This window comes from Puntigrus tetrazona, chromosome 11 (genome assembly GCF_018831695.1).
Source record: "Puntigrus tetrazona isolate hp1 chromosome 11, ASM1883169v1, whole genome shotgun sequence".
Taxonomy (NCBI): domain Eukaryota; kingdom Metazoa; phylum Chordata; class Actinopteri; order Cypriniformes; family Cyprinidae; genus Puntigrus; species Puntigrus tetrazona.
Window position 1 is genome coordinate 14,417,329 of NC_056709.1, and position 24,397 is coordinate 14,441,725.

Below are 24,397 nucleotides of genomic sequence, written 5' to 3' on the forward strand. Positions count from 1 at the left end.
ATTAGTTTATCTGTGTTAAGTGTTGAGCATGAAAAGACTAAAACAATGCAAAAAATGAAACCCAAATACAAACCACTCACCGGAACTGAGCTGGTTGAGAAGTTAGTGTAACCCCTTAGCGCTATTGGTGCACTGATGTTAATATGGGAAGATACACTGTAATGGCCCAGTCAATGTACTAGGTTCGCTACAGGAGGGCAAGAATGAGTTAAACCAAATTACTAAATAGACAGACCAGGAGAATGACTTTAAAGTGTCTTTTAGTTGAGTTGAATTCAATGAAAATATGAAATACACATCCAAAGAAATGATCTCTTTTCTCTTTCTTTGTATTAGAAATTAAATTTGATCAGTACTGAGGTAATGTTGTGAGAAATACCACTAGGAACGGATGAATTCCACTTGGAATAATGGATAAGGCGTTGACCACGTGATGACTAAAGGATTTTCTTCAAGTTGTCTCTCTCAGGGTTCTCTAGTTGGGTGGCTCGCCATCTCAGGATCACAGTTTAACTCCGTCTCGGAAAAACACCTGGCCAGATCCAGGGGATTTCAACAATTAATCAACCGCATAGGATCTCACAGGTTTCACGATCGCATATCATCTGCTTCAGTATCATCGATCATTCGCGCTTTTAATCCGTAATGATTTCAATCGCAATCAGGGATCCGCGTGCTCTCTCCCTGCAACAGTGCGTCGCATATCATTGACGTCACACTCAGCGCGCGTCTTAGGACAAGCTTTTTGCTTCAGTTAATAATTATTTTAATTATTTTAAAGTTTCCGACAACACAGCAGAACAACTTTGAATATAGATATGATTGTGCGTGTGCAGCTTTTATATAATAAAAAAAATAATTATGAATTATATTTATTCTATTCATTATCATTCAATTTTTTAGTCAGCTCATTTCTGACCTGGGTTACATTAGCCTTGAAAAATCATCTGGGGAAGGATGAGTTTTATTATTTGAAGACCTCTGAAGATGGTCCTTACAGGTGCCAGGCTTTTTTTGTTGTGTTGTATTACAACTTCTTTACCTAATTTGGTTTTCCTGGTCAAAAATGACCAACCTTTATGAACTGATAGTAGATCTCTCATTTAGCTTTACTATCACCAGATATTAAATTCAATCTTTTTGTCAGTTCTTTTTGTTATTAATATTTAATGTTCAAAAAGTAAAATATGATCTTCATGCTTTTAAAGAACATTTTATTTGATCTCTCAATCGTCATTGAATTATATGTTTATTATCAAATTTATCTTACTAAGAATTTTATTGGAAGATCTAGACTGACAAATGATACGTATATGCATTTATGTAAAACGTCTATTATACCGTTATAAAGATTGCACTGATTTGCATTACAAGTTATCAGAAGTTTGCATTATTTTTTGCCATATCAGTATTATAAACCTTGACAAATATTGTATTATACTGTATTATACACTACAACTATAAGCCTGATTCAAAAACAAAAAAAAAGTCACAAATTATTTTTCTGATTATTGTTTCATACTCAGGCTTTACAGGGTTAGATGAAATTAAAGATGATCGTTACTATAAATGTTCACATTTTGCTAATTTTAGAAGCTTTTTTTTCTTAAATTATTTTCTCTAGATTAATTGAGGATCTAAAGCAAGTCAGATGGCTGCCACATGATGAAATAAGGACTTATTCAGTCTCAGATTTCCAAACTGCACTCCTGGAAACAAATCTGATATCTCAAGCTTCTTTATATAGGTTCCTACAAATGTCGCACTTCCATGCTTAGTAAGGTAAAATAAATTTCCTTAGTATATACTTAGTATGGTAATACATTTAAAAATTCTACATTTATTTACTCCCTCATGCCATTCAAAAAACTGGCTTTTATCATGCGACGCAAATACAGGTTTTTAGCACAATGTTCAAGCTGCTCTTTTCCATATATTAAAATAGTTGCCACACATTTTCAGTAAATAATGATTTACATTCCTCACGCACTTCAGAAGACTACTGTAACGATGCTTTACTTATTCTTGACATTCATCAAGCATTCAGACAAGCTTGTACATTTTTCAGATTAATTTCTGGTGGAGTATCTTTTTAAGGCTAATAAATATACGCTGGTGTTAGTATCATCCGCATCTAATTGCAGGTGACGGATGATAGGTACCAAGCCCATCAGGACCTCCAGATGAAATTGGAGAACTTAAAGCTCTACCAGCATTTTCAGCTTGCCCGCCATAGAAACCTACAGAAAGAGCTCAGTCAGGACAGAGCAAGCCATACAGTGGTTGGGAAACCTGTCTGCTCTAACTGAACACATGACTGTTCAAAACCTTGTCACCATCTCAAAGGGGGAGATCACTGCTTTCCTAAACAATGGTTTTAAAATTGAGGGACAGAGAGAACGGGATCAGCAGGGTGGTCTTTTTCCAGACAGAGGTTATCCTTGGAGCAGGTCAGCTTACCGTTTTTTCCTACACTGCAGTTGTTTCAAGAGATTTTACTTGGAGCATTATCATCAGTAGCAGATTCTGTCCTGCGGGTAGGAAAAGTATTGCAATCATTCAGGTTTTTCATACCATTCTTATTATTCCTTCTGTAACCTTTGTGTCAGTAGTGAAAATCATTTTTATTAGTACAAATCTGCTGCTGAAAATAATTACTCTTTTGACTGCATTTGTGTGTGTATTGAAAAGTATTCATGTGTAAAAAAGAACCTTGCAAAGCAAGTCTTTGATGCACTTAAATAGATGTACATTCAGTACATTTTTATATGTAATTTCATAAATGCGACTTTGAGATATGGGTAAATTGCTTAAGGTAGGAATTTGAGGTAAACTAATAGTCAGAATTTCAATTACATTGTGTACATCGTGTACTAATATTTTTTAGAATTTCTTTCTTGTGTTGAACGCAAAAGATGTTGACAAATGTTGGTAACAGTTGCTGGTAGCCATTGACTTCCATAATATTTTTTTACTACAGAAGTCAGTGGGAACCAGCAACTGCTTGATTATCATAGCAGAAAAAATATACATAGTATAGTATATTGTCAACAAGTACAATTTTTACAAAACATACTTTTTAGATTTGAAGTACAGTACACTACAAATGCACATTCAAATAATTCTTTAACACGAGCTTATGCCAATCTGTGAATATGATCTACAGGTGTTTGACTGCAGTTTGTCTTGTGACCCTAAAGACCTTTTGTCCGACAGTTGTGCTAAATACATCTTTGCAGGTACCCAGCAGAGCATGTACCATTAAATCAAAAGTAACGTTCTTTTCAATATTAAGCAAACACAACACGTAACATAACATTTTTTTCAAAATGTACAACCAAAGACTGTGAAGTAACAGGTCCTGGCAGTGTTTCCTCACAAAAGGAGAGTAATGTGTCAGTCGAAACCCTATTGCCAGTCAAAATGAACTCCCTCAGAGTTCAGGGACAAAGAGTGCAATGCCATTGTCAATTTATGCCCCAGAGACTGCCGGAGTGGAACTTGAAAGTTCATGTCGGAACACGAGAGATTCAGAATGAGCAAGACAAGATTATACAGGTATTCTGAATATTTTTGTTTTGTTTTGTGCGCATCAGATTCAAATAAGCACCATGCCTAGAGCAGTACAAATGTGTCTTTTATGTAGATTGCCATTGCAGAGGTACACCAATTGTGTGAGAGACACTCTTGGTTGGCAGATGCTCATTTGTTCACCAGTCAGTGGAGTTCAGCCTCTCTAGAGACTTTGTGTGGATCTTTCCCCTTGAAATATGAGGAGCTGATCAAGAAACTTCATTCTTGGATGGACAGAGCTCATAGCTTGCCATGACATCAAATAAGCTGATCGCTGTAAAGATCTCCAACATCCAAAAGGATATAGGTGTGGTTTTTTTAATTATTTAAAATGTATTAAAATAGAGACAAAATGTAATGTTCTGCAGCTTCACAGGCACATCAACTGTATGCCTTTAAAAGTCAATCATTTGCAAACTGTAGTATATTTGAAATTTTTGATCTGTATCCTTCCCGTTTCTGTTAATTCATGAGAAAATGGATGCTTGAAATGAATAATGTAGTTAAAGCAGTTACATAAAGCATTTTATTATGATTATATACTTGCTTATATTTTAGTCAATAATAGAAACTAATAACATGAATTCCATTCAATTTAAATGATCTCTATATGTGTTCAATGTGCTAATGACCACTTTTTCAGAGGTCTGTTTGCCATGTTTTCATTCATTGTTGGGATTTTAAAAATATATTTAATACAAACATCACAACATGTTGAGAAACACAGTGATTGTGTCTGTATGTCAAGCAGTAGTATAAATGTAAAATTCTTTGTGTTAAGGCTCCGTTTTAGGCACCATTGACAAGGATGTGCTAAAGCTACTCTGTGAAGATTTGCAGACATGCTCTGAAAACCTAATTTCTGAGCTGAAAAGAGCTGTCGAAGTCATGAAGCCTGAGCCAAATGACTTCCACCAAGTTCACAGTGTTTTCAGACATAGTCGGTTATAGTGAACTACATAGTAATTAATCAGCATGATTATATGCAGGTAAAGCACAGTGAGAGAATGTCAGGTGATATGCAGAAGAGGCTGGAAGACCTCCATTCTTTACAGGAGACTATGAGAAGAAATTATATGCACATGAATTCAAACAGCATTCTTTCAATGAAGCAGGTGCATGTGAAAATGCGGTCAATGATTTAGTTTTTTTATTTCAAATTCAGTCTAACAGACAATTATTTTTGCAGGTAGTTGACAAATGTTTGTCGAGCTGACAGCATTGTGCAGTGGATTCTATATGATTTCTAAGCAGCTGAACAATCAGAGCAGAGCCAATGGAATTCTGAGAGGTAAGACATCATGCCCATGATCCTAAGCACCTCCCTTACAATGGTTTTAATGTCAGTGATTTAATATTCTTTCAGGTCAACTACTGGATCTCACTTTTGTGACTACAGCACAGCATAATTTGGAAGCAAGGAAAGGACTCTGGGAGCTGATGAGTGTGTTGTCCTCACAAATCCAAAAGTGGAAGCTACTAACATTCAAGAAGGTATGTAATTGTTGAGTTTTTGGATTTTGCATATATTTAACTTCACAGTACTTTTGCAATCATATCTTGCAGTTTGTGGTGGCTAAAGCCCAAGACAAGGTTAACAAATGGGCACAACAGGCAGAAGCATTTGCTAATGTTATACCCTCCCATGATACATTGCTGCATAAAACCCTACAGACTTTGCATGGATTCAACCAGCTACTTAAGTAAGTTGAGTAGCCCCACACTGAAGCACAAGCACTGGAGAAGCATCTTAAAGGGTACAATAAATTATATTACTGAAACATACATAAGTGTCAGGTTAGTTTTGGAGCCTCTACTATCATATATACCATGATTATAATTTTCCCTGTAGGAATTGGCCTGCTGTATGACTCCGAATGGAAATTAACGCTGGCTGATCTTATGTCCAAAGAGCTACAGAAGCATCAAAATGAAATCAACAAGGTTTTTATTTGTTTATACTGTTAAACATGAAATGTGAATACATAACATGAACTATTTTTGGATCATTGTGAACTATGGGTATGAATGTGCATTGGCTTTCAGATCTATCTAGATGCCTAAGCTGAGGCAGACATGGAACATACATCAGATTAAGTGTTCTGACCCTTTCTGATATGCTGCGTTCTCCTCATGTTGCTGAGTTTCAGCAAGAGGTTGAACACTGGCTGCTGCGTTTACAAGAGCTAGGTATATTCAACATAGGTGTCAACGAATTTATTTTGGAAAGCAGAAGGTGTTAAGAAATACAGATGTCTTATTTTCTTTTTCCTTTATTTACAGATGAATTGCTTTATATATTTGAGCAATATCAGCAAAAATGGATATCTAAGCAGAACATTCAGTGTACACACTCAAAAGTCTGAGTTGGTATGTTTTTGATGGAATGCCTTGTTTCTTAACTGCATTTTAAGTGAAGCAGTTTTCTCTGACTAATCAATTTTTCTATTGTAGGAAGAAAAGTTCAACCCAGTGGATAAGATGTTTCGTGATATCGTTCAGATCACTGTTAATGATCCACATCTATTCAGTTTTGTTCGACTGGGTACAACAACAGAGGGCAGTGATATTTTACAAGGACAGAGTCTACGTGCTGTCTTTATGAATGGACTTACAGCAATGGTGGAGATTTCTAATCACTTACTTCATGTCTTTGAGTCCCCACAACTCCCTACTTTCTCAGTGATGGAGAAGTGATGCAACTTCTCTCTTTACAACTCCCAGCACCTTCCTCCCTATTACCACTGGTGCAGAAATGCTTCAAGGGAGTGAAGCAGCTTGATGTTCAAGTTGAAGGTGATGTTTGTTGTGCATATGATTATTAACGGCTCTGAGTAATAAGCAAATGAGCATACGCAGTGTATATGGAGAATTTGGCGAACATGTTCCCTTCATCTGTAACGCCATTATTTGTGCTAGCTTTTAAAAGAACACTCAAATAAAGAACCATCCCAAATCTTGACAGCTCTGTGTGCCTTGGTTATGCTTACCATGAAACACTCTGGCCAAACAGATGGGCTTGCTGAAGTAAAAGCAGACTTGCAGTCCTCTTTTGAATGGCATAAGCTTATGAAATATTGCCTTATCCCAATTGATAATGGACCTCCTTCCTTCTCAACAGAATCAGACTGTCTATATTGATATTCTGTGCACACAATTTCCATATGGCTATGAATACATTAGACCTGATAACTGGACGATGGTAACTACTCCTTCAGCTGAACAAGCTTACATGGGTGCAATTCTTGTCTTATCAAGCTTCAAGTGTGCTTTCATTAGTGGACTCCACATGTCAGGCAAGCAGCATACCGCTGTGCAGTTGGGTTATGCACTGGGACGACAAGTGGTTATTTTGAAGTGTTGTTCAAGCACTGGTTGTTCAGTCATTTCCCAAATGATTTGAGGTGCTCTTCAAACTGGGGCTTGGCTTGTGCTTGATTCAGTTGATTTGTTGGAACAAGGGACATTGTCTGAGTTGGGACAACATTTGACAGAAATTCATCAACATTTATCAGCATTTCAAAGACAAGCACCTGCATTGGACAAGACAGTGAATGAGGTAGAATGTCACATTGCTGGGAAAAATATTCAGGCAAAGCTTAGCTATGGATGCATCACAATCTCAGCTAACGGCTACTCAACTGAGATGCCAGAAATTCTTAGAATTGCAATGAGACCTATATCATTCATGCATCCACACTACAGAATCATTGCCGAAGTGATGTTGATGTCATTTGGATTCTCTGAAGCAGCAACCATTAGTCGCCGTCTAGTCTCGCTATTTAGCCTTGCTAAAGGATTCATATTGCCTTCCTGAATTTGTCAGTGGTCATCAAACCTCATGGCTTGTCTTTTACAGAAATGCGATCTCTAGAGCACATTTCCATCTTTCTCGAAAAGGTACATTTTCTTGTCAGAGTGATACAGGATCTGCTTGTACAAGATTTGAAACAATCCCAGTGAAGGTCAAAGAATGTTATTCATCACATTTAAAGTTTATCAATCCTAATGTGACTGCAGGCTTGGAAGAGCAAGCAGCAACTAAAGGACTTCTGTCAGTCATGCAGTATACTGTATTGGATCCAAAGAGAGCATCACAGTTTTGTAGATTATGTGAGGAAATCTTTCTAAAAGCGAGGTAATTTTCAAGTCCACAACTGTTCATTGATGAATGGGAACAAACAATTCTTAGAAATCTAGTGATAGATGATATGGCGCAACAGGGACCTTATGTAAACATGTGTAGCGGTTGAAGAACAACATACTTTTTTAAAGGAAGAGGAGGTAAACCAGTTTGGCTGATGACAAATAATTCCTACTGCAGACTTCATGAAACTAATTACACACTCAACCACTAATAAAATTAATTGTCAGATGTTCCAAAGTCAAGTCCGACACAACGACCACGTGAAATGAGCTTGTATGAAGCTCGAGAAAATTTGACAGGTTTATAACAATCTTAACAGCTATGTTAAAGTGTTAAAAATATAATACTTATGTTGCAATACATCACTTCAATCGAATGTGTCAAAAACACTGACATAAAACATGTTATTTCAACAATTAATATGTTATTAGCTTGGAGTGTAAAAAAAAAAAAATCATACATACCCGCAGCAGTGACACTCAAATCTGCGGAGGTACGGAGGCACACAAAAGGGACAAAATACTGCATCTGCAGTACCATAACAGCCACAAGAGGGGAGCCTTCAAACACCAATAAATATGTATAGCAAAAACTCTTATTTTATGAAATTCACAGTATTTAATACTTTATACTTTAAATTAAATGTTATTTTTAACCCTGTTACACATGCAGATACCTCACAACGTGTTGATCTTGCACCAAGCTTTGAAGCTCTCCAATACTGTTGTGCTTGTTGGACCAGCAGGTAGCGGAAAAACAACTTTGTATCGAACCCTTGCAAGTGCAGTTCAGAAACTGTCCAGGACTCAGGTGGTTGACCCTAACCAATGTTGGTCCTCTGTGAGCACAGAAGTTATATTTCCTAATACCTTGTCCCAAGAACAGTTTTTTGGTGGATATTTTGGTCAGAACAACGCTTGGATTGATGGAGCTTTCACCAAAGCATTAAAACAATCAGAACAGCCACTGTCCATAGTTCATTCTAAGAGGAATGAACTTTGCTAAAGGAAACTGCAAAAAGAACAACAATGATGGATTGTTCTGTATGGAGATCCAGTTGAAAGGCCTGGTTGGTTGGACTCTTTGACTTCTCTTTGCGGTCTTGAACATCCTCATCTCTGCCTTTCATCGGGGGAGAAAATTCAGCCATGAAGACTGAAAATACTAGCTGAACTCACAAACCTTGGTTATTTAACCCCCTCTGTAGTGACACACTGCAATCTGGTATATGTTTCTGGAGAGAACCTGTGGAGATCTGTGTGGAAGAGGGAAATGAATGTGCTGTCGACTGAGCATAATGTAGACCAGAATATTCTGGAAATGTGGAGTCACCTTTCTGAAGACCTGATTCCACTGCTTCCTTTTCTTAATGGGAGTTACAAGCAAGTCTTTTTTATTGTAGCTTATGTTTGGAGGACATTTGCATCCTAAGTATATATGTAATTCATAAGTGAATATAGTTAATCCTAGATGTTGCTATGATGTATGTGAAAAATAGACCTGTTTTTACTTTTTTTTTTTTGTACGGGAGGCCCTGTATATGAGTTGTTGTAAAGTGGAGACTCCACTAGAAGGCACAGTATTTGAGCATTTCTTTGAATTCAGTGAGGAAATGAGAGATATCAACTACAACTCGCGTAAGAGTAACAGCTCTTCTTCTCATCTGTGCCTCAGGTTTGCCTTTTATCTCATGTGCATATTAAAAGAATAGTTCACCCAAAAATTTTAATTCTGTCATTTTCTCGAGTAGTTCCAAATGAATTTCTTTGTTTTGCCAAACACAAGGATATATAGACAAAGTAATCCATACAGATTTGGAACTACTCAAGGGTGAGTAAATGACAAATCTTTTCTAGAGTCTGTAATGTCAAATGCAAGACCACATCAGCAAGTCTAGGCCTTCACCCTTCTGAACTGTGCAAGGTACTCAAGAGAGTTCAATACCAGAAGACTCAATTGAGGAGCATGGAGGTCTTAAAGCAGCCAAACTATATGTTGTTCATTGATGACCTTCTTGAAGCATCATTTGGTGAGTCTTTAAAAGAGGTGACAACTAGAATATTTTGGTTGATTAAACAAAGACAATTTAGGCAGCAGTGTTTTTACAGTGTATGTAATATCCACAACTAGCTGTTGAATTGGGTACTGCAGTCCAAATTTAAAATATTGGAGAGAGCCGTTTCTCCTGCTTCCTCCTTCTCTGACTCGACCCTTGCATGGGTTTGCCAGATTGAGGACAAGTAACAAACCTTGCACTATGTAGTTTTCAAATAAGCCTGAAGGATTTAATTAGCTGGAGCAGGTGCATTTAATTAGCATTGGAGCTAAACTCTGCAGGGCTGTGGCCATCCAGGAACTGAGTATGACACCCCTGTCACAGAGCATTGTGCAGAATGTAATATTGACAGCTAGCCCAGGCATTCTGCCCCATATCCTACCCGGAACACACATTTCACAGTAGAATTACTGGTTGTAGCATTATTTTTCAGAGACAAAACTATGTAAATGCAACATGTTTCCTTAATATCTATTTTTTGGCTTTAGAAAATGATATACAGTTATATATACAAATACAGTACCTTTAAGCACTTTTTTTGCATATTAAAAAAAGTAATAGCTTAAGTCTCTTTTTCTGTTTTGCAGATGTTGATGAAAAAAGATGACTGACTCTAGAGACATTGCGTCAGTGTATTTCTAGAGGCGAAGTGTTGATATCAGAAGGCTCTTGTTTCAAGCTGTTTCAATCAAGAGACGTTAATTATCTAGGCACTTGCAGTGCTCCTAATGCAGTCAACAGCAATCAGATCTCTCCACATCTCTCTCGACTCTTTACCATCTTGGCTCTCCCAAGCATGACTTCGGAAATCCTGTTTTCTATCCATTCCTCAAAATTGCAAGCATGGCTGAAAGAAATACAACCCATACAGAGGGTTGCAGATATAACAAACTGCATCCTAACCTCAACTCTTGAGGTGGATTTTGCTGTGCGTGAATGTGTTACTGATGCCCTACACAGTCCAATTTTCATCTTTTCTTTGCAAAGTGTTTCATGGGATGTTCCTCTGGAGGCCAAGGCTTAATATCCAGCAGTCTCTTCATAGGAGTCTGCGATATGGGAGTTTCTCTTCATCTGTTCTTGGTCATCCAGCCCATGACCTCAATATCACCCGCCTGTGGATGCATGAGTGTTTGCGCACTTTTGGAGATCGGCTAACTTCAGAGGAAGTATGTTAAAATCTCAATTATAGCTGAGATTTCTGACAAGAATTTTGGCACTAGCTTGTCAAATGACTCCCAAACATCTACACCTAGATGTTCCAGATCAACCATCAGGAACAGATAATATAGACCAACATCTGGATTCAACCCCTTCCTAATTAGAAAACAATGTAATTCCTGTGCTTGGAATGACAGTAGTCCAGACAGAGTACGCAGTAGAGAACGACTCCAGCTTGTATAACCCAGGAAGTGATGAAGATGGATTCTTGTGTAGTAAAGATGATGAAAATGTAGAGAGTCAACCAGGAACATCTTCTGAGTCTGCTACTGAATTCTCAAGATGTTTATCTCAAACACTGTTTTTTTCTCATTTTGGTGAAAACAAACCAGCATCACAAGAAAAGTTGACCACACAACAGAATTTTATCGAAAACCACATCAAAAACGTTATTTCAACTTCTACAGGAAGCAGCTTCTTCCATCCAGAGCATGGTATACAGTCCATAGTTTGTAAACCATTGAACAACATTCTTCAGCATCATAATTTTAAAAACTGTTTATATCAAGAAAGAGACATATATATGTTAGTAGACCAATTATTGAATACTCTTAAATACAGAGAGGAAAATAAAGAGAAATATGATGACACTTACTATAATCCTACATGCCCATGTGCATCACCAAAACGTACATCAACTTGTACACATTATCCATGCATTTCTCATTCCTGGCTTTGTTAGGAACAGCAAAAAAGACAGACAGTAAGTCCATTGTACGCCTAGCAGCTACTCTTTTGGGATACCGACTAATTGAGGTTCATCCAGGAAATGAAGCCAGGTTGTGGGAAATGATGAAAGGCGTTTGTAGCTGAATTGGTGTGGGTGGACATTTGCTTATACTGGTTCACAAAGACACTAGCCAGGCCCTTAAGGATGAGCTGCTGGTAATAATGGCAGACGGAAGCCTCCCTTTACTTTATTCAGATGAGGAACTGAAGAATTTGACGAAAGATGCCAAAGCTAATGTAAACAAATGTAAAGTATCAGTTTCCATTTATATATTTACTTGAGATACTGATGTGGTTTCTTTTAGTTGAGTGTTTAATTATGTTTATTAATTTGTGCTCATCATTTTGTTTGTTTGTAGATTTTTAGACTTGATGTTTTGTATTTCAGATCATGTCACTGAAAATAGGTGCACTGATTATAGATGCACTGATTATAAAATTCAGAAACAGAAAAATTAATAATTACTTTCTTGTTATGCTAGTATGAAAAAAATGGATTTTCTGAAGATTATTAAAGCATTTTTACATTACTTTTTAATACATCATATAACACTTTACAATAATGGTTATTAGTTAACATCACATAACATAAGTTAACATGGTGTAAGAATGAACAATACTTCTACAGCATTTATTAATTGTAGTCAATTTTAATTTCAGCATTTACTAATGCGTTATTAAAATCACAAGTTTGTGTTTGTTAACATTAGATGATGCACTGTGAACTAACTCGAACTAACAATGAATGATTGTAATTTTACTTCATTTTCAACCATTTGGCCCTGGGGCCTATGTAGAGCTGATGGTCCAGTTCTTCTTCTTCTGCCACCACCTCTTTAAGCAAAGTAGAGTTCAGAATAACCAGTGAGGGTCTTCTAATACCACTAATGTATTTAACTATACACTGCTCTTATGAAGTTGGTTTTTTCATCAGGAATGCAAAAATATGCAAACCACAATTCCCACCAAAAATATGAAACATAATTTATTCCTGTGGTGTAAAGCTGAATTTTCAGCATCATTACTTAAGTGTTTAGTGACACAATTCTTAGAAATCATTCTAATATGTTGATTTGCTGCTCAGGAAACATGATGAAATGTGATGAAAACGGTTGTGCAGTGTAAAAAAATAAATATATATATATATATATATATATATATATATATAAAAAATTTTTTAACATACCAGGTAATTAACAGTTCTAGCACATGTGAAGGACACAGTTGCAAGGCACACTCAGAAAGTTTTAAGCTTTAGGGCCAAATGTGAAGAAAAACATAAAGGTACGTCTCATAAGCAATGGTTAATAAAACAGCAATAGAATTTGATGAAAATTACTCAAAGCACTAAAAGGAAATAGCTCAGATCCACAATTCATTTTTTTTTCTCACTATTGTGTGCATTCACATATCTGTTGTAGTGTCTGGATGAGTTGCATGAATTGGTGGATGTGGCATAGAAAATCTGGGAACAATCCCACCACCAGTTTACTGGGAAAAGAATAGCTTTCCAATCTAGAGGATCAGTCAAACTGAATTCAGCAACAAGTTGAAGAGGGCTCAAAACAGGTCCGGTTTGATTAGTATGATCACACATTGGAGACTTATATGGGAGACTCATATCACTGTTGCTGGTTTTGTGCAGGAAAGTCTACTGCACCAAGCAGCTTTGCAGGCTTTGAGCCAGTCTGATTTGGATGAGATGCGGCCCTACAGGATCCCACCTGATGGAGTTGTCATGGTCATGGATCTTATATGCATGTTGTGTAACCATCCATCTGGTTGGGAGAATAGCAGACAACTTTTGATGCAATCCAGCTTCTTTCAGGTTAAAAAAATTAATAAATAACCTACTGAACCAAATAATTCAAAATAACTTTTTTGAATTTTCAAAATGCTTTACTCTCTATGCTCCACCAGGATCTGGAATTTATTGACTGCTCTACTTTAACCGATAAAATGATTCAAAAGATTTCAGCCAAGAACTGTGCGAGATGCAGAGTCTTTGTGTTGCTGGGTGAGAGCAGTATACCGGGGTGCTAGCATACAAATGCTAAAAAATACAGTTTAGATGAGCTCATGGCTGAGAGTCAGGCGAGGCTGAGGGTTGTGAGACTGCAGGAGCAGTCAGAGTGGAAAGGACTAGAAGAACTGGAGAGAAAGCTGGAGCTCAACAGACAAAACATGAAGCTGCTGAAGGCACAGCTTAATACCTCAAAAGCTCAAGAAAGGGAGTCATGTGCTGCTCTCTAGCTGGTTAAACATCACATTAAAGACTGGATGTTAGCAGGAAAGGTAGCTAAAATTCTTGATGGGTAACCAAATTATTCAAGCAATGTATGTGTGTAACCCATTATTTGTATTTACAGGAAGAAAAGTTGGCAGCATTCCAGGTGATGCCCTGCTTTTAGCAGCTGCTGTTACATACTTGGGTCCATTTGGGCCTGATGTTTGACAGGAGCTGCTCCAAAAGTGGCACAAACTTTTTCTGACTGGTGAAATGAACACGAAACCACGTGTAACAATTTTCAATGATGCTCCATTAGCGACCGCTGTGCAGCCATTCCTGTCGGTAAGACATTTCAACTTGCCTTAAAATCGAATACTTGGGCTGGATCTGAATCAAGTCCATGGAGATTACGCTGATCTGGGAGCACAGATATGCTTGGTGTCAGCGCTGCACTCTACTGGCAGGTCATCATAAAGAGGAGGAACCCAGAACTCAGACATTGTTTCCTCCTGGTCAGTATTTTGCATATTTTGTATATAAAAAAAACTAGATTAATCCAAACACTAATAGAATAGGTTTCTTTGGCTTGTATACAAAACATTAAGATTGCTTATTGGTATTTAAGGCTCCTTGAAAAACTTTTAACATCCATGGAACCTTTTGCAAATTGTTCTTTAGATTTTTTAAATATTCTTTACACTACAAAAGATTCTCTTATATGGAATCACTGCAATAACCCGGAACCTTTATTTTTAAGAGTGTAACAATAGTGACTGGGCATAAACTCAAATAATTGAAAAAATCCATTCAATATCTCTATCAATTGCTTGCTTTGTGGCAAAGAGAGGCATCCTAAAATGCAGCTGATCACACTTACATGACCTGTATTGAAAAAAAAAAAACACTGAAAAGAGAACCAGTTATAATTCAACAGTTCCAGTTTATAGACATTTTAAAAAGAATAATACCTGTTGAGAGTTTGTGTAGTTGGATGGGTGAGCTAAAGAAAGACTATTAAATTGGGAATAAAAAAAACTTTGACTCTAAGACAAGTAACCATTTTAGCATAAAATGGATCAGGATGATATGGTTCTAAATATAACTAATAATATGTGCACATATTTTTTGAGTGCTTAAAAAAACCTTTTTGTTATGGTCAATTTAGTTTTTAGGTCAAGTTACAAAGTGTGAAGGAAAAGCCCATGAGGAGGATAAATATGGACTTAAAGTTACCACTGATGATCTACAGTTACTTGATAAACTAAATCATGGAGCGAAAGAAGGTCAGCCATCTGCAAAGTCTTGCTTTGATCTTCAGTTTCATTTTCAAATATACACTGTGAATGGTTTAAGCTCACCTTGCTTTCATCCACCTCAGGTCTACAAGTATTGGTGATGCATATTGAACGGGCAACATCAAACCTACAAATCCTTGAGACATTTGTTACACCATCAAGTTCCCCTGGTCAGAGCCGCCTGGTTAATCCTGCTCATCCGGACTTTCGCCTCATTATAAGTACTTTCCTTCCTGTCTAAAAGCTGATACGTGGTGAGAGATCAAAAGATGTCTTATGCATTGATTCTGCAGGATACTCATAGTATAATCCTTTTTGGAGGCTTTGAAACAGGGGTTTACAAAAAGGTTTCCAACCAAGACCCCCAAATATGCTGATTATTATGAGACCCCCTTCCTAAAAAAAGACATCTCTATATTTCCATGCACCTCATCTATATTAAAAGACATGTTTTATATTCTATTACACTATATATTAAAATAATGTTCTTTTTTAAAGAGAATATTTACATATATACTTAAAGTTTTTTTTCTAATTGTGTAAACCTGAAGAAAAACACATTTAGTTCAATTCAGATTTTTTTTATATAGTGCTTTTCACAATAAAATAGTTCAAAAATGCCTTTTTAGAAAAACAAAAAAACTTCTTTGTTGTAAAGATTGTCAATAGAGTACATTTTAATTAATCTAATAAAAATGTATTCATCATGTATCTTAATGAATATCATAACTTTCTTTCCCCACACATTTTCACACATTGACGCTATATTGAATAGTTTGAAGATGTTGCCTTATTTTGTTGGTTTTTTCCCCCCACATTTTCTGCTAAAACCTCACACTTCACTCATGGAGGAGGTTCAAATGTTTGATCTTTCTCCAAGCGCATCTGAAGTTCAGGACCTTTTTTTGACAGAACTGATGCAGACTGAGTGTTCAGCTCTGTGAACTCTACATTGCCAAATTCAGACAAAAAAAAACAGACGTTCAGTATAAACTTTTTCAAAACGAGGTTGGCTGGTGAAGAAGTTTAGATATTTTTGGAAAGCTAAGTTTTCCTGACAGCACATGACCTAATGTCCGTTTTTATTATGATTGCAGGTTTCATTGATGGAGCATGTCGTACATACATAGACAGAAATAGAGTACAATGTCCTGATGGCTGATTTTTATCGAATAGCAGAGCTCACCAAAGCCCTTTACGTCGCTCTGCAGAACATGGCCCGCCTTTCGCCACGTTATCTTTTCACTCTTCATGGTTTCCTGCTCACTTTACGGTCAGCTTTAGCCACACAGAGTCCGGACGTCAGCTTTCACGGAGAGATGTAGCCTACAGCTTTTGTATTTGAGATTACCTACAGGATTGTGTCTCACGTCTCTTCTCAGTATATACCTCGCTTGTTCAAGAGCCATACTGCTTTATTCAGATTATTGGTATCTGTTGCCGTTATTGTGCACAATGAGGGATGCCCTGAGGTAGAACAAGCTACTTTCCACAGAGGATTGAAGAACTTGATGTCTTCAGAGCATTTTTTATCACCGTCCACACATTCTGTCCCCGAGCTGCCAAGTTGGATTCAAATTCACTCTCGAGATGATATTTATCTATTAGAGAAGATTGAACCCTTCCGGGGCCTTGTATCATCTCTGGTGAATTCATCCAAGCTATGGCAGGAATATCTGCACTTTCCTTCATCCACAGTGATTGGACCTGTCCCATGTCAATCTCACTCTCATTTGTCCACAATGCAGCGGGCTATTCTCTGGAAGACGCTGTGTCCTTATTGGCTAGCAGCGGTGGAAGAGGATCTTACATCCTGTGCACAGGGATATTTGCAGAATTCATATCCCGGAGACCCTCTAATGAGCTCCGCAGAACTGATCTCCAACCTTTTGTCCAAAAATCAAGGCCCTGTTGTTGTATGAAGAAACTCCAGTAAGCGTTACCCCTCTCCACTTGATTAAACAAGTTGCACAATGCAGTACAGACAGCAAAGGGGTAAGTTACTGGAACAGCAACGGTTCTTATTTATATCTGAAACCTTTTTTAAAAATCTTGCTTTGGCAACTAGCTAAAATAAAAGGAGTTATAACGTACTAAAATGACTAAAACTGAAATAAAAACTAAGCTGAATTGAAATATAAAAAAGAAATATAAGAAACTGATAAATGGATGAAACATAAAATACACTCAAACGAAAATGAAAGCAGAAAATGTAAAATGGTAAATTATTGTCAAAGCGGTGTGGTTTGTGATGGCTAAATACTGTTGTCATCGATTAAAGATAAAATTAAATGAATTCTGAATATTTAAGGAAAACTTAAAACTTAAAAATGAAAATTAGAAATTTGTTTTGGTAAACAACCAAGTGCTAAAACTAACATTGACAAATATTTTATTAGGTTAGTTTTTATATATATATATATATATATATATATATATATATATATATATATATATATATAAAATCTCTTTTCCCATTGCATATTTTCACGGGTGTGGTTAGCAGGAGAGCACACAACTAGCATAAGGGTAATTAAATCGCTTTAATCTACTCAGAGATGAAATAAACAATATAAATACAGGCAGGCAGATCGGACAAAATCACACGCACATAAAGACGAGATCGGACAAACAGAACTGAAACCACAGGACTTAAATACACCAGGTAAATCACTAAACTACACACAGCTGAAGACAATAAAGACAATTAACTAAAGTGGGTTCAACGGAACACATGGCAAACGACAAAAACAATAACACGAAGTCCAAAGACGTGACACATATCAGCTCATAGAGACATTTATATCAGATAAACTTGAAAATAAAGTTACTAACTTTTTACTAATTTAACAGGCCTATAAGTTAAATGTGATATGGTGCCCTTGTCCTAGATGGTCTAACCAGGGTTGTTAACTAAAATTAAACAGAAACAAAACTAAAGAAACTAGAATTAAATTAAAACCAAAAACATGTATTACTTGAAATATACGTTTACTGAAATAAAATTAAATATTAAAAAGACTGCTTATTTAAAACAAGAAAAAACAACAGTACTAAAACCTGAAGCAAAATGAAAATGTAAATATAAAACTGATTCAAATTTTAGATAAATTGAAACTTTTTTTTTTTAAATCATGCAACTGATATCGTTAAGCTTGTTAAGTACTTAATTTTTAATGTGAATATTAGCGTATGCACAGAGCAAGTGCACAAACTGCATATATAACCATATAAAATGATTTTAGTAATGGTTCCCTTCCTGATTTAGTGCTTTTGGCTCATGACTGGAAACCAGAAGGTTGCAGTTTCTGTTCCTTTGAGGAGCCATCATTGTGCCCTTGAGCAAGATATTTACTCCCAGGTTGCTTCAGGGGGATGTTATTGTAATAAGGTCATGGCACTGGTCTATGCATGTCGTGGATACATATTTAACTGGCCTGGTCATGTGGAAGTAAATCTAATCTAATTCTAAAAGTCAGAGCTTTGGCCTAGTGGTTAACACGCATGTGTGTCGATACAACTTGTGACATTTCCCCTCCTCTCCACATCATTCCCTGACCTTTCTCTCTCTCTACCATACAAAGTAGGATACAGGTTTAAAAAAAAAAAAGCATGGTCATAAAATGCCATAAATGGGTGATCATTACTTTCATCATAAAATAATAATTTCATAATTCTTTTTAAATTATGTAGCAACCTGTCATTATTGTCAACAGGTGAAGCTGAATGTTATTTCTTTCGGGTCTGGTTGCCATCAAGATGCTGTTCTCTCAGCGTTAGACAGGCCACTGGTTAGTCCTGAACAACCGTCATCTGCTGGACTGATGGGATGACAGAATTGTGAACAAGTTAACACAAGTAGTGTACAGCACTGCAAAGGGTGACTTTATCAACGATGCAAGCTACACCTACAAGACTTCATTATCTCATTCTAAACCTCCTGTGTGTTTGACAGATTTGGAGACAGATGGCCAGCTTCTAAAATCTGGAAGTACAGAAAGATTCGTGCATGCCCAGTTTAGACTGTGCCTCATAACCAAAGGTGACAGACCTCACTCTGTCCCAGGTTAGGCGACGCTCTCTCATTACACACCATGAGTGAAATGTCTGCATTACGGTATAATGAATACAGTCAACGTGAGCCATATTTATTTCCCTAATGCATGTTTTGTGCGTTTAGACAGGTTTTAAATGATTCATGATTCAAAAAATGTCTTTCCACGATAGTTCTCTAATAGACAAATATCTTTTTAAGCACTGTTGTTGTAAGCAATGCAGCCTTTTTAAGATATTTTTAATAGCTAACGAAGTTATTGAATGCTATATCCTAATATGTTAAAACAAAAAACTGATTAATTTTAGAGACATCGCTTCGGATTCAGACTGAGAGAAGTTACTGTAATAGAATACATATGTTTTTTTGTTTTGTTTTAGGAAATCAATACTATTATTAAGCAAGGATATTTTAAATTGATCAAAAGTGACAGTAAACATGTTACAAAACATTTACTCTAAAAATAAATGCTGCTTCTATTCATTAGAAATAGAATAGTAATAATAAGAATTATTATTGATGATAATACTACAAATATTACAAAAAAAGCTTGTGTTTCTTTTAATGCAGCATACAGACGCTATCTGATGTGTATAATCTATCATTTGAGGGATGATTTGTGGTCGTCAGTCAAAAACAGGACATCGGTGCAAAAGCTCTGAAACATCGGTGCAAAAGCTCTGAAACATTCTGGCTTATTATTGTTTAAGAACCAGCATTCACATGATTTTAGAAACCTGCATATATATGGTAGCTAAAGTTTATTATCCCTAGACACGGAAAAAATTATGTAAATGAATGCAGTCTTAAAAAGCCCTTGCTTAACCAAATCTTGAGTTAACTAAAACTACTCAAAATAAAAAAAAATGCTAACCGAAATATAAGCACAAAATATAAACAAAATCAACTTATTATATTTCAGCTACTTAAGACAACATTTCTCAAATCTCATTATGGCAAGCTCTAAACTATTTTGTTGAGTGGAAATTAGCTTTTTTTAATTTAAGCATTTTTTTTATACTTAAATACTTACCTTAACTGTCCCACACTTTTTTGCATTAAGCATTTTTTTTCAAGGGCCAGTTGAAAGACTTGAGATGTCATATTTAGCGCATTGCTAGCAGTACAGACCCATCCATTCTGGGCTTTAGTCCAGGTATGGCAAGTGAACTGGTGAAGCTAAAAAGTCATAGACTCTCTTCTGCATCAATCACAGAATGTATTTGCTAATGTCAGAGGAGACACCAGTCCTTTACTGCAAGCTCATGAACGTCCAGACTATAGGACGGCTCGGGAAAGGCTGCCAACTTTACAAGACAAGTTGAGGAAAATGAACAATGGCATGGGAATGGAATCTGCTCCTCTTGGTCTGTTGCTTTGTTTCTTCCAGGCAGAGCGGGAGCGTCTGGATACACTGGTGTCTTCTCTCCTTTTAGACAGTTTTCAGGCAGTTAAATATAACATGACAAGCTCCACTGCTGCGTATCTAACATCATCAGCTCTCTCACGTCTGGAGACTCAAGCAGACCAGCTCAGGTCATACCTGTGGGAGGAGTCATCCAGTATTACACCTCGTGTTTATCGACTAACTGCCTTTCTCAGTCCCAGAGGCTTTCTGGCAGCACTGATCAGACATGCGGCCCACATCCACCACAAGGATATCAGTCTTTATGGATTGAATTTTAAGGTAAATCTCAGTTTTTCAAAAACTAACTGGACAGATACACCAGATAAATATTATTTATCCTTATCCAACTGTAAACGTCACATAAATTAACTGGGTAAAAGGTGGTTGAACTGCAACTGAATCTAGCAACTCCTAGAATAAACTCATTTAATACTTCAGATTAGTAGCCTAGTCTTGCTTACTGAACACTGGCTAAAAGTGTGATGCATATGGCACACAAAAGTGGAATCACTTCAGGAGTTTCGAAGCCATTTTTGGATTGGTTGAATTACGCAGGATTTCCGAGAGATATATTTTATCATTCAAACACTGGTTTTTCAAAAGTATGTAAGTAGTTAAAGTTTGCGACATAGAATTTTTTAAAATACGTCTGAATAAAACACACTGTGATTGGTTGTTTGGCATGTCAGTCAAATGGCCTCATGGGAGGGGTTTGACCATTGAACACTACCATGGATTCGAGACCTTCGGTCTGAAGGTCAGGCTACACGACACTACATATAGCTAGACATTTAGACTGACGGCACATGTTCTGGACTTTATTGCAGCTTTCATTGGCCAAGGACAGTCCAGAGGGTCTTCTGCGCCATCTTCAGGGGCATGAAAATGTCGATATCCCAACAATAATAGGCCAGTATGCAACCAATAAATCATTTATTCAAAAATTTCATGCACGTTTACTGCAACAGTAGACAGTGGAGTTTATGCTATATACTTCACATACTTTTAAAAATACAGCATTTCGTTGATGCTGATTAGTGATTATTGTTGCAGTGGTGCATGGTGACGTTCTTCTAACACTGGGTTTAGTTTTCCAATATTTTGCTTCCAGGTGGAATTCTTTTTCAGAATGCGACAAACACGCATCTCGCAGACATTCTGTAGAATTTAACCAATCAGATAATGACTTTGAAGCTTTTGAAAAGGTTTCAGTATTTGAAACTATGAAATAGTTTATCCATTATATAGGTTTCACTGTAAAACAAAATGCATGATTCTCCCTATGTGTTTCTCATTTTGTTACTCAGGTACTTCATGATACAGGATCAGCCACTTCTCCACCCATACGTGGTGTTTGTCTGTCTGGACTGGAGCTTCAAGGGTGCTCTGTGGGATCCAGGGTCTAGAGTTATTAATAACAATGAGTCCCTGAAACCTTCTCTTTTTCCACCCCTCTGGGTTTGTGCTGAAGAGAATAGGATCAGTTCCTCTGAAGGCTCACACTGTAATTCCTCATCCCAGCTTCTGTACTACTGCCCCCTGTATGTAGAAAAATACACTGCAGATGGAGGTCAGGATCTGTCCGATGACAATATTATCATCCATGTTCCACTTGCAACAAGGTTAGATCCAATGCCCTGCGCTATGAGGCGTGTTAGGTTAACTAGCACTCTCCTATAATGAACACTTTGAGGAACACATCTGCTCATAGTTACAAAATATATATCTTGCAGGTTTATCTTTCCTTAGAGAAAACTTGGAAATATTGATTATCATACATTTTTGTGGCATTACAGTACTTCAGTATATGCGAAATGAACCAGAAAAATAAAACAAGCCATGAGAAATTAACAATATTAATAAAAATAAAAACATGTTTGCTCAAACCAAGATTGTACAGTATGTAGAGTTAATTTCAAGACTTTGACACTTGTTTTCGTAACAGCCTCTGGATCATCTTCCTCCTACCTCAACACCTTACAGGGCTGTGTGGGTGAAGCTCACGAAGCCTGTCAAAAACATGGCTTGTCATTTTTCACACCGCAATCAAAAGACAACAATAAGAAGTGATATTTTGCGGCTTCTGTACATTTGTACATGTACGCTTTCAAACCTGGTCAGATTTCTTCGTTTATTGCAGGTCTTGGGTCCAGGTGTGATTTGTGAATGTTATTTGATAATGTCAGCTATTAACATAAAAAGAAATAATGTCATTATAAGTACCACATTGGTCAGTGCAGGATAAATATTACTGAGTGCACCCAAAGTCCCTTGTTTGTTCACTCAGCGGCCATATTTGCGACGCCTCCAGACAGCAATTTTGGGCATCTAAAACTAAGTCCTATCTGAATGAATACCGAAATCTAAAATACTGCTTGCAGAAATTACATTTCAAATCAGCAACAAAATCTGACTGCCATATAAATGTAGTTTTTCTTATGCTCAAATATCATTAAAAAACAAACAAACAAAACAAAAAAAATACACATCCAGACCTGTCAAAGTGCATGTGCAGTCATAAGCGTGAGTCTCTGATTCATTTCTGTATATCTACGGTCTTTGGTGTACTTTAAAACGTTGCACTGACAAGCCATATAACAACAGTGAGTCTCATTCACTGAATCAAATCAGTCACAACTTCCGGTTCTTGCAGACAAAATTCATTTAAAAAAAAAAAACCCCCATAACTTTAAGAGAACCTTGCCAGAACATTAACCAAAGTTCTAACAATGTCATCTACTAGCTGGAAAAACCCTGTTATCGAGGGTTTGGGTAATTATCTAATTAGCTTTTTGCTAATTTAGAATACTCCAGATTCGTTGTTAGATCAAAGCTAAGAACAAATAAATGCGTTAATACATCCTTCTATGCATATAAATAGAAATAATCCTTGCAGTTTTTATTGTGAGATTATTAGAGTGAGGCTCAAGCTCAAGCTGCCTTTTCCTAGTCATTAAACCGATCAGACTCCTGCAGGAGCAGAACAACACTAGAGACTCCTCCATGTTGAGGTGGAGAGACGTGTCCTGTTGCTCAGCGAGTCCCTGAGCAGATGGAATGGAAGGCAGACTTTCACCTCCTTCGTTACACTTCTCCTCTTTTTTTTTCCCTTTTTTATCACTACTCTCTCATTATTTCCTCCAGTTCCTCTTCAGTCTGCTGTTCCTTTTCACAATATAGAATGAGTAGTTCTGGGTCTTTTCTGTCCTTTGGGATTCTGCTGTGTTTGCAAGCTGAACGCTCAGGAGCAGAAGACGACTGAATTCGAAATGATCACAGTCTTACCTGTGAATGGGAGAAAATAATGAACCACTGCCCTCTTTTTTCACACTGACCTAGCGCATTGTCCTTCTGCAGACACACAGTCTCGAGGGCTCTTGTTTTTTTGGTTTTTTTTGCATGCTGAAAAATTATCACACTGTCCTTATCAAGGCATTTCTTGCTTCCAGAATAACAAATATTAGGCTGTTATTTGTTATTACACAGTCTCTATGTTAAGCCTGTTATGGAAACTATCACCAACTTAATGAAAATACATATATTTTAACATTTTGAGTTTTATTTAAAACTGTTAAAAGTTAAAAACATTAGCGAGAGAGTGTAAAGAATCCTCTTTTCAATGCATGTCTTTACAAAATTACGCTTACTAAAAATGACGGTTTTAGACCTTTTTGAAATTTTATT

The 24,397-nt window shown here is 36.8% G+C and overlaps 1 protein-coding gene across 1 annotated transcript; it reads left to right on the forward strand.

Annotated features, from left to right (window-relative positions):
• The first annotated feature begins 54 nt into the window (after positions 1-54).
• Positions 55-22,482, forward strand: LOC122353764. Its single transcript, XM_043251644.1, is given in 28 exon segments — positions 55-101; positions 1,625-1,703; positions 2,145-2,270; positions 2,272-2,450; positions 3,217-3,239; positions 3,344-3,558; positions 3,647-3,811; positions 4,563-4,688; positions 4,828-4,864; positions 4,940-5,067; positions 6,028-6,255; positions 6,695-7,354; positions 7,356-7,421; positions 8,393-8,530; positions 8,759-9,106; positions 10,456-10,757; positions 10,759-10,945; positions 11,561-11,667; positions 11,669-11,963; positions 13,372-13,554; positions 13,647-13,762; positions 16,027-16,181; positions 16,428-17,167; positions 19,032-19,193; positions 20,416-20,524; positions 20,742-20,992; positions 21,541-21,626; positions 22,021-22,482. Coding segments are annotated over 28 exon segments (5,631 nt in total). The 3' UTR covers positions 22,394-22,482.
• The last annotated feature ends 1,915 nt before the right edge of the window (positions 22,483-24,397 follow it).